Consider the following 14895-nt stretch of genomic DNA (forward strand, 5'->3'; position numbering starts at 1 on the left):
GTTCGAGAAATGTTCAATAACAATCCTAATAATAGCTAGATCTACAATTTATCTATTTCCTAAGACCATTCCCTAGACCTGACGCTTTAATCTCCTGAATCTACAACTTAATTTACTGTTTTATTGTCTTTTACTTTTACCTACTTTGTCTAGCTTAATATTAATCATCATATAAGTCTATTGTGTGAACATCAAGAGATTAGTGGAATTCGACCCTAAAGTGCTAACGACGATCTTTTATTTCAGGGAGTAAGCTTTAGGCAATTTGAGCTATATCAACCATCCAACGATAATAGTCATCCGCATAATGTAGTCTCGGGGGATGGATTGAGGTGAGATGTGCATGGATGCTTAAACTGTTGTTGGATCTTGGTGGTGGGAGCCACCATCCTTCCCATTACAAGCATCACCCTCCTTTGCATTTAGTGGTATACAACAAGATCGAGGACCATGTGCTCCGAAATTCTTGATAAGAGGACATAAGGGAGTTCAATTATCATGGCATAATTAGTAAGTATTTTTCCCATTGGCGACATTGTTTTCTTTTTATGAAACTTTTATCTATAGTTCTATACTTGATCAAAGATATTCAAGCATTTATAATAGAGTATTCAACTACCCAAAAAGATTTGTTCTTGAGATGATGGTACTTGTGCAAGAAAACCAAAGTGAGTCTTTATTCTCGAAAAATTAGATAAGCATTAAGCACAACGTTTTGTTCCAAACTAAGAATCTCCTTAGCCCCAGTCACCATCTTTTTTTGGGGAGACAAACCTTAGCCCATGAGGCTTTTGATACTTTCCCTGCATCAATGTCACCGGACCATAAATTTGCACACATAGCTTCAATTCTTTTAATGCATCCTTTATATATAGCATAAAAATAGACATCCAGAAGTTAATAGACCCATATATCACTGATGCTATGAATTGAACCTCTTTACAAATTTTTAGCTTTCTCCACATAATTGGTAATCCCAAGTATCAAATAGGGAGAAAGCCAATAGGGAACTATACTTTGCAATAGCAGTGAATTCACATTGGTTCAATCTGCCAGATAGAAGTTTGTTTTATTCTTATTGACCTGGAATTAAGACCAAGAAGCAAAATCTTTTGGAACTTCACTTTTTACATGTAGAGAAGAACTACGATCGTCGTAAAAACCATAACGCCGTTTACAAACATTAAATGGGAGATTGAGAGCTCTTGCATTTTTAGATGATAGTGGATATAACCAGCTTGAAACCTATAGTGCAACAAGGTAGGAACACCTCCATAGCCAGCATAAAGAGGTAGGGAGATAACAGGTCATCCTACCTTAAACCGTGTGTGCTTTGAAAAAAATCTCATGTGATCTCATTTACAAAGACTAGAAAAGTTAGAGTTTAAATGCACTATTGGATACAATTTATGAATACTTTTGGGATTAAGAATTTTTAGTGCCACTATGACAAAGTCCCATCTAGCATAATCAAAGCTTTCATAAGGTATACTTTTGAAATACATATAGACTCAATATTATTGTAGTTGTAACCTTAAACTCTCTGTTGCCATGTTAAATTACATGAGCAAGCAAATTTTGAAGGATGTCAAAAGCTTTGCAATATATGACTTTGTAAAGAGTGTTCAAACAAGAAATTGGAATGAAATATGAAGTTCTTGATGCGTTACCGATCTTGGTGATAAGCACTAGAGTGCAACATTATATTTCTTCAATAAGGTACTAGATAACCACTAGAGTGGTGGCTGTTCTTGCTAGACAAGAAAACTTTTTAGACTTGGTTGTTGATATTGCAAATGAATGATTATAAATGGGAAAAGTCAGTGATTAATCTTTAAGAAAGGAACTATAATCTTAAATAGTTTATCAACATTTCCAGTAACTACTAAACAAAACATATGCTACACAAGATTGTTGAGCAGAAGAAAAATGAAACGTCCCATTCCGGACTGTAAGTCCGACAAGGTTGTTTCCATACGAAAATAACTTAAGTATTCTTGGGACTTAACTGTATTCCTTCTAAGTGAAATTGGCTGCGAATATTCTGAGATTCATAAGTAAAAAGAGACGAATACACATTAGTAAATAAACAAACGAAATTCATTCATAGATATAAGGTTTCAAACGACATGAAAGTTTGCACTTTAGGCTATTACAATCATTCGATCCAATAATTTAATTTAAACACCATCCACTTCCCCAGACAACTATCATTGCCGCTAAGCCAAATTTTCCCACGAACTTGGTTGTCTCCTAAAATCAACAAAAGATAAGATTGCAGTGGTTTACACTTAGCGATCATGCATATGCTAGGATGCTCCCCATGTTTACTCCCACACATATCATATATCGCTCACACATTAATTATAACATAGATAAGTCGCATAAACCGAATTCCCTAGCCATTCTCAAGATCATCTGATCTAAGGCTGGTACGATTATGCATCACCTTGGTCGTACGACAGTAGTCTCCTAGGGCTGCCCCGGATCCGTTGATCCAGTTCACTCGCCCCTTTAGACATAATCGTATTATCCTCTCAATTTCTCTTTTAAATGTCGCTGGAATTTTGTGTTTGTTGTGTGTGTTTTCCGAAATTGTAACCCAAGGTGTCGCATATATAGGCGTTGGGGTAAGAAAACCGCTGACAACCGCCCTTATGAACGAATGGCTGTGAATTCCCATTGCTTCTGTCCATACATGTGTCGCCCATTTGTGGTCGGGTAACTGTCGGGGTAACCGGTGGGATAACCGCTCGGGTAACCGCCGGAGTAACTATCGGGGTAACTGTAGGGGTAACTGATGAGGTAACCGCGTCACTACCCATTCAACTCGGTTGAGCTAGCGCAGCTAGCTGACACTTCCATTAGCTGATCCAGCTACCCTCCAAGCATGTCGAGCTTCCCATGAGCTGTCCTAGCTTCCCCTTAGCTTCTCGAGCTCCCCTTTCTTAGTTTTGCTTCCTTTTTACCTTGGGTTATTGGGTTTTCGTGCATTTCAGCGACATAGCCAACCCTTTTGGACCATGGGACGAGTATTCTCATTTCCTCTCTCCCAATCTTCTTTATGCTCGTCCTGGGTTCCTTTCCCTCGATCCTAGTTTGGATCGGGGATGTTGCAGAAATAGACACATAATTGAATATATTATTAACTTTGAAAGGTCTTGTAACTTATATAAGAGGTCAAAGTGTGATTTACTAATCGAGAGATCAATTAGTAACATATTTCAAAAACTTCACATCCTATGCTACTTTTACAAAGTGGTGAGGTCGCTCTTCTTTTCCAAAAATTGCTTAATAAAGATATGAACCATCTCTTAATTTCATATATATGTACATAGATTACATATATCTATTAAGAATTTGTTCAAGAGGTCATGAAAATATCATAGTAAAAGCCTTATATATGCTACTGATATGCAAGGTGTACCATTTGAGGCTTGCCTTAAGTTGCCATGTGATTATGTGGGTGGTGTCACAAGTGTAAAGAGGAGAGAGGTATCATGCAACCTGTTATAGCGGGTCTAGACGGTCCACCAACACATATCACCCTACAGCATATCAAAGATGGATTTGATTCTAACGATTGGAAGTTTCCGATAAATCGTGATTTGGTTCTAACTGCAGATTTAGAAGACATCTTTTTTGATCTGCATAAATATAAAAAATTTAACTTTATTTCGAAATTTACCGTAGGTTTATAAAATTCTTGATGACCTTAAAAGCAAACATCATGTGGATTTTGAAACAATAAGGAGAATTTGTCAAAATACCTTTTTATGCCTTTTTGCAAAAATACCCTATTTTATTGTCGATTTTAAAAATATCTCGTTTCATGAATAAATAACTAAATTACTCTTCTTCTAATGAGAAAACGTAATGAAATTGAAATTTCTTGCCAAAATTTATTTTTCCGCCAAATAATTGTTTTTCCTCTAAACCAATTTTTCTAACGGCTATCTGCCAAAAACATTTCCTCCAAAATTTGTATTTAAAATATTTTGTAAATTTTATTATAACCATTTTTAAACCCTTGTAAATCTTTTAAAAACTCTTAAAATGTCCTTGTAAAGTTTTTTAAAATCTTTTAAAACCTTTGTTAAGTTGCTTAAAATACTTGTAAATCATGTTAAAACATCTTTAAATTCTTATTAAGTCTATAAATACACATGTAATACTTTAAAAACCTTTGGAAATATTTTAAAGGGTAAATTGCAAGAATAACGCTTTTGGAAGATGAAATAAAGAATATAGCACCATAAAATGCACAATGTAATGAGTAACACTTGAGTGTATTAAAAAAACAACAAACTCCTTGCAACTTGTCAGTGAAGAGATGGTAGGCGCGTTGGGATGTTAATATGGGCTTATAACTTAGGGTCGGCCCGAGTCCGTTAAAAAAAATGTAAGCCCTAACCCTGATAAAATTAAATAAAAGATTTCGGGCTAAGATAGGGCTATACTCAAATTGTTATGGGCTAAAATAGGGTTGGCCTAAGGCGCGTGGAGCAACAAAAGAAATGATCAAAATATATCCACCCTTTTTAATCTTGTTTACTATGTTAGTTTAACAATATTATTTGGTTAAAGTTAATAATATTATTAAAAAAAACAGATTTTTTTTTTGTTTATTTAACATGATTTGGATTTTAAAAATCAGAAACGAATTTTTCAGAGATGAATAGTGGTACCAAGTTCTATACATATCATCATAGAAAAATAGAATAGTATATATTTGTTCAAACCAAAACGTTTGTTCGGATGAATCCAAATAATCAATTAAATACTTTTTGATGGAAGGATACTAAACCCTAAGGGTATAATATATAGGGAACCCAAAGGTTTTAATCTAAAACAATGACCAAATCACTTAATATCCATAATCAAATCAAACAATTAGTATATTCACAAAATAGAATTGTACAATAGAATACCATCTCTAACAAATCTCCCAAACCCAAAATGACTAATAGGAAATCTCCGATGGAGTTTTGTTAATCATATTTATCACGAGAAATTTTCCAACTAATTAATCCATTTTTTTATGATTCACTTTTGTAAACTAATTTCTTCATTGGCATCAAATTTGATAACTTCTAAATTTCCAATGGAGTTTTTAATTGCTTATAATTAGAGAAAATTAAACCCTAAGTTAGTGTATAAGGAACCCAAGCAACAAATTTTATAGATTTTATGATGAATTTTTGGTTTTAATTTGTGAAATAAATGAAATTATCATTAATGATGAGATTCTAGTGAAAATGTTTGTACATTATGAAATAACATGGAGAAATGCAGAGGAAGATTGAAGACAATATGTTGGCTAGAACATTCTAATTATAGAGGAGACATATGAGAGCTCCTATAGAAGTTGTAAGAGAGAGAGAAAATGGAGGAGGTGGAGAGAGAGGAAGAAAAAAAAACTCGTGAATTTGTGTAATATGGATTAAAGACACAATTACCTCCAAAACATCGTATAAGAGTTCCATATGATATATTGTGTGTAATATGTATTCCTATAAGATGCTTTGGGGGTAATTCTGTTTTAATACATATTACACACAATATATCATATGGATTTGTTTCTTTGGTTAGTTTATTAAATATAGTTTTTTGTTGGTTATATTTCCAAGTTTCCTTATTTTAAAATCGTTGTAAATCTTTTAATACTATTGTAAACAATTTTTAAAGGATTTACAAGAATTTTAAAATCTTTAGAAATTCTTTTAAAATTCTTTTAAAACTCTTATAAAGTCCTTTAAAAAATTTGTAAATTATTTTTCAACTCCTAAAAAATTGTAAATATTTGAAAACATTTTTAAGTCTTTTTAAATCATTTTAAAACTCCTTTGAGACCTCCTTATAAAAGGTGTAAAAAAGATCTACAATAGTTCTTAAAGGATTTTAAAAGAGATTACAAAGGTTTTAAATCTATATCCCGCAAAAAACAAATGTTTTTAGGAGAAATTATTTTTCGAAAAAAGAATTTGGTGGGAATTATTTTTTGACTGGAAAATTATCGTGGAAATATTTTTGGCGGGAAAAATCACTATTTCATTTTGTAACCTAAAATATTTTCAAATAATGGTAAAATGGTCATTAAATTAAAAGAGGGTACAAATAAAAACAAACTATATAAAAGGGTATATTTAAAAATGGGTAGCTAAGGTCATCTTTAATAATTTCTCAATAATAAAAACAAAATTAAAATATAAAAAATTACATTCAAATTTCAAACTAATAATACTTCTAAACCGAACTTTTCTCTCTCTTCTCTCTCTAGAATTTTTTAGAGAGAGAAAGCTCTTCATTTTGTTTTTTGACAAAGTTATTGTCGGATTTTGTTTTCCGGCTAAGTCTGGCTTTGTATTTTCACCTACGTGTGAGTCTATACCCTCTATGGCTATTTTCTCTAGTTTGTTTAGTTTTGTCTTCTGCAATTGCAGATCTTAAATTTCTTCTATCGAAGGGGAAGTAGAAGCCGAGAGTTTATTCAGATTTTCTGGAAGCATCAGCTGCTCGATTCTAGTCAAAATGGGAATGAATCCTTCATACCCCCTACTGGGACCGTAATCGGCTAAGGATGAAGGTATCTCTTTATGATCGTGAATTGTGTTGAGTGGGATTCGGTGGTTCTGGCGCCGGTTCTGGCGCTTCATTAATCTAATGCTTTAGATCTGACCTCTCGCCATATCGCGGGTTATGGCGCTACATTAATCTGATAGTTCAGATTTCTGTTTGTTTACTCTCAGATGGTTGAACAAAAGGTGATGAAATGGTGATAGGAAATAGTAACTGAATTCTAGCAAAATCTTTGGGCAAAAAAAAACTGATCCGCTTGGCGTACAACGGTGGATTTGGTCGGCATTCCTGATCGGTGGAGATGGCGGAGCTGATGAATGAGTCGGTTGCGTTTTTTCTGCCCTCCGTCATGTGTGCCTCCACGTGTACACACATGTTCATTTTTGACCCAACTTGCTCTTACTTTGTAATCAATATATGGGTTAATTGGGCATTAATATTGTGTATGTGGGCTTATTTTCACCATGTAATCCTTTAAGGATTTAATGAAATTGACGAGAAAATAAAATAAAATAATACTTCTAAACCAATTAAAATCCTATGTGAAATCCAATCTTTATAATTAAAATCCAATTAAAATTTTATAACAATGTGGGTATTTTAACCGAACTGAACCGAACCGAACCGACCAAACTAAACTTAAACCTACCCAAACTAAACCTAAGCTTAGATTCAAACCATTTGGTTATGTTTCATCTCAACCAAAATGGTTCGGTTCGGTTCGGTTTTAAACTGAACCGAACCGACAACCCAATGTGTTTATTTAATTAATTAATTAATAATATTGTACATTACTAAATATTTAATTATTTGCACTTTTAATTTCTTTTCATGGTTTATTTGAATTAGTAAACTTAAATTTACAGCTTGAACTTGTTGATTGAGTTAACTATTTTAAACGACAATGAACGAATTTTTTTTGTTTCGTTACATTGATAAGTCTTTTAAAATCGAATTAAAAGCAAATCGAACTAAACCCCAATCGAACCATAGATTAATTCAAACACAAACCAAACCATATTAACTTCGGTTGAGTTTGATTAGAGTTTTACCAAACCCAAATAAACCAAACCAATCCGAATTCAAACCAAACCCGAAGTGAAACTAGAACGCCAGTAAACAATATTCAAATAGTATAAATTAATACAAAAAATAAACATGACACAAAAAAATTACAACATAATTGTTATGTTTGGTTTCCAAATAAATAAAAGTAGGTGGCGGGAAAAGAAGAATATCAGAATATGCGTTAAACCAAACCGGTTTAAATCCGGTTCAAAATCTTTAATTTTCCCAAGTCTCTTATCTCTTATCGACGAAGATGATAAGGTAACAACAACCACCATCATCGTCTCCACTCTCTCATCACCACCATGCTTTCTCTAACTGCAACAACTCTCAGTTCCTCCATTTTCACACAATCCAAAACCCATGGATTCTTCAATACCCGACCCGTTTACCGAAAACCCTTCACCACCATCACCTCCGCTTTAATCCCCGCTTCAAACCGTCAAGCTCCACCAAAACAACAACTCTATCAACCATTCCGTCCACCACCATCACCAATCCCTCCAAAGTTCCGATCACTCGACACCGCCGGAAAAATCGAAGTCCTCGCTGATCGTCTCGGTCTCTGGTTCGAATACGCTCCACTCATTTCCTCCTTATACACTGAAGGATTCACTCCTCCATCAATCGAAGAACTCACCGGAATCTCCGGTGTCGAACAGAACAGTCTCATCGTCGGCGCGCAAGTTCGAGACTCTTTAGTTCAATCCGGTGCCAAACCGGAGCTTATAGCTGCGTTTGACACAAATGGAGCCGAGCTTCTCTACGAGATTCGTCTTTTAAACACAACTCAACGTGTAGCTGCTGCTGAATACATTGTTGATCACGGTTTCGATACGAAAGGAGCTGGAGATCTTGCGAGAGCGATTAAAGATTTTCCGCATCGTCGTGGCGACGTTGGTTTGGGAGACTTTGATTATAACTTACCTGGAGATTGTTTGTCTTTTATGCTTTATAGGAAAAGTAGAGAGCATCGGAGTCCGTCGGAGATTCGAACTACATTACTCGAACAAGCTCTTGAAACCGCGGTAACAGAGAAGGCGAAAAAGGCGGTGTTGAGGGAGTTACATGGAGAGAGTGAAGAAGAGAGAGTTAAAGAAGAGGAGATAAAAATCATTCGTGTTCCTGTAGTGAGATTAAGGTTTGGAGAAGTAGCGGGAGCGAGTTCGGTTGTTGTTTTACCGGTTTGTAAAGCAGAAGAAGGAGAAGAGAAGCTTCTTGAAGCACCAATGGAGTTTGAAAGTGGAGGAGAGTTTGGTGTAGTGGAAGCTGAGAAAGATTGGAGTAGATGGGTGGTTTTACCGGGTTGGGATCCCGTGGTTGCGGTTAGGAAAGGAGTGGCGGTTTCGTTTAGCGATGATAGGGAAGTTTTGCCGTGGAACGGGAAAGGAGAGGCGATAATGGTTGTGATCGATAGGGAAAAGAAGACGGTGGAAGCTGATAATGGATACTACTACCTTGTTGTGGCTGATGGTGGGATGAAGTTGGATAGAGGATTGGTGTTGAAGGAGAAAGGAGTGAATGAGAGCTTAGGAATGGTTGTTTTGGTCGTTAGGCCGCCGAGAGATGATGATGATGAGTGGCAGATAAATGATGAAGATTGGGATTAGAATTCAATTAGAAGAATAGTTAAACAAATACTTATATGCTTTTGGTTTTGGCAAATATGTAATTTTTTTGTTTGATTGCTTTTTATCTCATAAATGTTTCTTTCATTGTTGTGTTTAGTGTCTAGCTACATCAAGATTCTCACCGTAGTTTTTAGTTGAACTATGTTTTGTGTAGTTAAAGAACATTGTATAAGGACTAGGGGATGATGATGAGATTGCAGCTTATAAAAGCCTATTCGGTAACAATGCAATAAACAAAATATTGTACATATGGTCTGATCTAACTTTTTTTTTATTATGTTTAGAGGTTAGTCAGTATTTTCTTTAACTATCATTTTTGAAATACTCTTTTTGTAAAGGGTGATTTAGCTGAATAACCATATTTGATAAACAAATTAAGAATATAGCACCATATGTATAAAAATTAAGAAAATAGCATGTAAGGATAAGGAAAAGATAATTTTAGTGTTGAATTGGAGGTGAGATAATTTAGTAACACTTAGTTTAGTTTTTCACCTATTTGTTTTTTTTTTGCTATATATCTTTTCCAAAAAATAGATTCTAATTATAAAATTTATTAGAAAAAACCCTATGTTTTTTTCTACATACAAAATAGTTTGAATTTTTAAAATCGGATTTAAATTTATAAAATAGTAAATAGTGTTTGTAAGTAAAAACATGTATTATTTTGGATAGAAATAAAATGTTATACTATACTATTTTGGATGTTTAGAAAAACTATACCCTAAGATACAACCTTGGCAACCCAAGCAACCAGATAACATAAGTGGTATCTGAAAAATCTACTTTGTCCTTCTCGTTTGTTTGTTATGTGATACAAAAAAAAAAAAAAGATTGAGAGAAGAAAGAAAAAGAGACGAGAGAGTGAGGAGAGAATGAGGGACTTAGAATGAGGTGGAGAAAAATGGGTAAATATGTCATTGTTTTTTTTGTCTTGTATTACTTTCTTAATTTATAAGTTTTTGTTAGTTATTCTTGCAAATTTCCCTTTTGTAAACTATATTTTTTTGTTTGCTTTAGTTTTTTCTTGTAGTTATAGAATGCAATTATTCTTCACGTTTTGAAGATATGTAAAACATTTATCCATTTCCAATGTTGCTTTTTTTTTTTTTTTTTTTTTTGAAATCCAGGAGGTTCTGGGCCGAAGCCCGTAATCCTCCCAGACCCGAAACCACATCATGTAATATTAGTTTCGTCCCAAGCGTCACTCGAACCGATGACCTCTAAGCTTCGTCTAGAGTCTTTACCAATTGAGCTAACGACATTTGGTTCTAATGTTGCTTTTGAGAGAGATTGCAAGGAGTTGATTAAAATTTTGGATATTCTGGATGAGTGGTGGCATTTGCTTCAGAATTAGAAGATTTCACTATTTTAATCCTTGGTTTTCCTCATTTCTCTTTATCTTTTATTCCACTTTTAAACAATGTCCGTACAGATTCTCTCGATGGAATACAAGATCACGTGATTCTATATTTTTCCATTTAAACTCTTTTACACCAGACTGGTTTTCTTTAGAACAAAACTGTCGGTTTCTATCTTAATTGGACGATTATATTTTGCTTTTAAAAAAAATAACATCTACCGCAACATTTAAAAAAGGTTAAGTTATTTATAATCAAAGCCTTCTTTATCTTGTCAAATCAGTGATCACGTAGACATCGAGAAATGAAAAACAACACTTTTATTATTATAAGCAAGACCTAGTGGATCTTGTTTAGCCACATACTAAAACATAAGAAGAAACATTGAATCGAAATCAAATCCTACAAACATAGGGCAAAGCTAATCTTGATCACGGAAAGACGAACATTTATTATTCTAACCAAGACCTAATGAATCTTGGTCAGTCACATACTAAGCATAAGAAATAAACATCTAAACGAAACCAAATCGTCCAAATATAGCTCAAAGCTCATCCTTCTTGATAGCGGATGGACGAACTCCCTCACTAAGGAATTCTCTATAATACTTGCCCGAAACTTTCTCATGACGTGTGAGGTTGTTTTTGTAATCAATGTAATACAGTCCAAATCTGTTTTTAAAACCATCTTGCCACTCAAAGTTATCCATCAATGACCATACAAAATATCCTGTAACATTTACCTTGTCTTCGCTGCAGATTTTATACATTTATTTTATTACTTTAGATTTTTATTTCAATTGTTACTCCACAATATCAGAAAAAATATCACTTACCAAATAGCTTTGTGCATACTCCAAAGATGCTTCTTAAGATAACTTTCCCTGTTGTAATCAGCAGTACCATTTTCAACCGAATCGTTCTCTTTAAGGTTTTCTCCATATCCTAAGAAAATAACATCAAGATTAAAGAAAATATAAACTGTTTTTAATAAAGTAAAATCAGACCCAAAAAAATATATTTGGTTACCGTTTTCCATGATGATAATTTCAGGATTTGCGTATTTATCTTTGACGTATTTCAAAACTTTTCTAAAGCCTGTAGAATAAACTGGCAATGGACCGGTTTCAGGCTGAAATACCAACAAAGCCGAAATGTTTACATCATAGACAGAATTATAATATTTATCTAATAGCGTTGTTGTTTACTCTAATTCAAATTCATACCTTGCTACCAATAGTGATATTGTTTACATTTTTATCTGTAAAGATGATATAGTATTTAATTAGTACCAAAGACAAAAAAAATCATTTGCATTTTCAGGTAAATATGTTAAAAAGAAAAACTTACTTTTCCATTCAACAAGAGAATCTTGTTTAAATTTTGGTTCTGCATGGTTTGGCTTCTCCAAGTGTTTTGAAAATGTAGAAGTATAGTAATTGATCCCTACGAAATCGGCTGAGTTTTTGAGTTTTGCTATCTGCTCAGTAGTAAATTTAGGCAATCTATGTCCAACAATGTCTTTCATTGTCTGTGGATAATCCCCAAACATAGTTGTGTCCAGATGCCTGAAAAGAAAAATTCCATTATATTCAGATTTCATTTTCTTTAAAATATTTCAGTCTTATTAACTACTTACCATCCCATTATAAAGTCAAGTGCACGGTCAATGGTCGCACCACTTTGTTCATCTTTAAAGTCATGTGGTTCAAACCAAGCCGGACTATGTGCGATTCCGATCTTTCCACCCTTACACTGTCGCCATAAACATATCACAAAAGACCATGAATAGCTAAGATTTATGCAAAAAAATGATTTTATGTATGGAGTATGTACTTTTTCACATTGTCGAAAAGCTTCAACGGCTTCTGCATGAGCGTTGAGGAGGTTGTGACTGACTAGATAAGCCTCATAACCTGATCGTCCGCCTAGACAATCTCCCTTGACAGTTTCGTCCTTGGCGTAAGGAGAACAACGTCCAGGTGCTTTCTTTCCAACGTCATAACCGGCATGCGCGAAAACCCATGGCTCGTTAAAAGTGATCCAATGTTTAACTTTTCCACCATATTCTTTGAAAACAAACTCAGCATACTCCCGAAAATCTTTCCTGTTTTGGCAAAAGGATATTGCATTAATTTAAATCACGTTGTGTGATTGTGAATTAAATTTCATGTTCTTCCAAGTCAAAATAAATTGACCAAAAATGGATTTATTCATCTCACTTATATATATACAAGTGTTCAAACTTCCCATGGGATCCCAACATGTTGCTATAAATGAAATATTATGGAAACTCACACAATGTGTGCGCTTAAGAAGCCCCCATATTCATTCTCTAGAGTTTGTGGCGTGTCCCAATGAAAAACAGTCACGAACGGAATTATACCTAAATAAAGTATTATACAAAATGATTTTTTTAGAGAATATACATAAAGGTAATATGTATATGTTTTTCTTTCCTTAATTTTTATTATTTATATGATTTATATTACCGTTTCTTTTGAGCTCGTCAATGAGGTCATGGTAGAATTGAACACCAGATTTACTCACTCCATTCTCTTCTCTCCCGTCTGATAAGCCATTATATATTGTTTCATTAATATTTCAAATGATTATAAAATAGATTTAAATATACCAAACCTTATTCACACTAAATCAATCTGGAAGCACATTTACTCACGAGGAAAAATTCTTGTCCATGAGATAGATAATCTGAAGGAATCTGTGTTTAGATTCTTCATTAATTGAATATCTTCCTACAAATATATTACAGAAAAGAAAAAAATGCAACATCATGTGTTAGTAGACTCATTAATGGGATATAGTTTTAAATTTAGAAGATATACGTGATGAATATTGTCATGTTTTCTAATGGAAAATCTTGTAATATGTTATGAAAAACATGTCAGGTTTCAAGAAGATGATGAGAATCAACATAATTTAGACATGTAAACAACTTTTCTATTATTGTTTGTCAAGTAAAATGTAAGGGATTTTCTTTATATACCTTGTAACGATAGAAGAAATCAACAGCTTGAGTACCATTATCGCCATTGCATTTTTCTGTAATTTATAATGAATTTAGAAACTCATGTTGATAAAAAAATTCAACATGAACATCAATTATTTTAAGAGAAAATATAAATAAACTTGAAAACGAAAAGTAAATGTAGAGACACTCACCTGGATATTTTTTACAATAGATATCCCATACGGATGGTCCACGACAAGTTTCATTCACTGCACCTTCAACCTAATGACATAATAAAATAGTTGATGGGTTTGGCAAATATTCGCACCATTGACCTCAAGTCGTAGATATAACATTTGAGCTATAATATTACATGTTGTACCTGATATGCCGCAGTCGCTGTGCCAAATAAAAAACCTTTAGGAAAATGTGCCCGGCTTAGTTTGTCCGACGGTTTCGGTGGGCAAACAGGTCCATCGGCATTTACCAGCGGACCTACGATGATTAGTAGCCAAAGCAGCCCAATAGACATGAGAGGAAGTTTTTGCAATACCATTATGAAGTTTTTGTTTTGTTTGTCTTCTTCAATAGAAAAGTTTAGGATGGCTCTTTTACATCTAAGTAAAGGTCTTTATATAGAGATTATGATTCATCGATTAGTCTCATATTATGTTCTTTTTTTAATGTGCCAACTGCCAACCAGTTCTCTTTAATCATGTTTAGATTTATTTAGTAAACTTATTTTATGTATATGATTGATGATTCATGAATCCACTATAGTACAGTGTTATTTACTGATTGTTTTAAAAAATTTGGAACATCAGTGTCTAATGTGCAACGTATATTAAAATCTTACTTTGAATAACTCGTTGGCATAAAATATTTCTCGTGTTTTTTTTTTGGTCATATATTTCTCGTGTTTAACGAGCAAACAATATTAGTATGTAATATAGGCTTGAATGTAAATCTAAACAAAATATAAAATTGCAATCTTGAATTATAACTCCCAAAATGAAACTTCATGTGACAGGAGTCTAAAACATTAATTGCTTCATGTTCATTATATATCTTTCAGCTAGATGAAAGCCAAAATGGTCTTGCCTAATGACTTTCGTTTGTTTATTTTAGCTATTATGAACCAACAATATCTATTGTTTTTTTCTTTTGTTTGTTGGGTTCAACTTTATATTGAAAGTCTCTATTTGTTTGTTGGACAAGAAAATCTATAAGTATTCAACACTTGTATTGGAGGCAGTTCGTGAATTATACGGGAAAAGGTGTTTTAA

General features: G+C 33.6%; 2 protein-coding genes and 1 pseudogene across 4 annotated transcripts; 1 reads left to right on the plus strand and 2 right to left on the minus strand.

Moving 5' to 3' along the window:
• Positions 1 to 400: 400 nt before the first annotated feature.
• On the minus strand, positions 401 to 1721 carry AT5G28497 (annotated as a pseudogene). Its single transcript has one exon.
• A 5977-nt stretch (positions 1722 to 7698) lies between these two features.
• Positions 7699 to 9527, plus strand: AT5G28500 (rubisco accumulation factor-like protein). Of its 2 annotated transcripts, NM_001203487.1 has the most exons (2): positions 7914 to 8738; positions 9065 to 9527. In NM_001203487.1, the coding sequence occupies exons 1-2, from the start codon at positions 7953 to 7955 to the stop codon at positions 9086 to 9088; spliced, it is 810 nt and encodes a 269-aa protein (NP_001190416.1). In that variant the 5' UTR covers positions 7914 to 7952; the 3' UTR covers positions 9089 to 9527. The 2 variants fall into 2 exon arrangements, with proteins under 2 accessions (NP_198202.1, NP_001190416.1); NM_122733.3 differs by having other exon boundaries at positions 7699 to 9527.
• A 1372-nt stretch (positions 9528 to 10899) lies between these two features.
• Positions 10900 to 14216, minus strand: BGLU24 (beta glucosidase 24). Its single transcript, NM_122734.2, has 13 exons — positions 13992 to 14216; positions 13822 to 13891; positions 13646 to 13701; positions 13319 to 13394; positions 13131 to 13208; positions 12937 to 13024; positions 12475 to 12745; positions 12278 to 12393; positions 11989 to 12206; positions 11865 to 11899; positions 11668 to 11770; positions 11475 to 11583; positions 10900 to 11391 (listed from the first exon to the last, which is right to left on the minus strand). The coding sequence occupies exons 1-13, from the start codon at positions 14163 to 14165 to the stop codon at positions 11184 to 11186; spliced, it is 1602 nt and encodes a 533-aa protein (NP_198203.1). The 5' UTR covers positions 14166 to 14216; the 3' UTR covers positions 10900 to 11183.
• Between the last annotated feature and the right edge of the window lie 679 nt (positions 14217 to 14895).

The sequence above is a fragment of the Arabidopsis thaliana genome, chromosome 5 (genome assembly GCF_000001735.4).
Source record: "Arabidopsis thaliana chromosome 5, partial sequence".
Taxonomy (NCBI): Eukaryota; Viridiplantae; Streptophyta; class Magnoliopsida; order Brassicales; family Brassicaceae; genus Arabidopsis; species Arabidopsis thaliana.

Excerpts from the sequence above, each read along its gene's own strand:
- BGLU24 (NM_122734.2), bottom strand. The coding sequence starts at position 14,165 with ATGGTATTGCAAAAACTTCCTCTCATGTCTATTGGGCTGCTTTGGCTA. Across the intron at positions 13,395-13,645 it reads ATTTCTTCTATCGTTACAAG|GAAGATATTCAATTAATGAA; the intron begins GTATATAAAGAA and ends ATATATTTGTAG. Across the intron at positions 12,746-12,936 it reads TTCTTAAGCGCACACATTGT|GAAAGATTTTCGGGAGTATG; the intron begins GTGAGTTTCCAT and ends TTGCCAAAACAG.
- AT5G28500 (NM_122733.3), top strand. The coding sequence starts at position 7,953 with ATGCTTTCTCTAACTGCAACAACTCTCAGTTCCTCCATTTTCACACAA.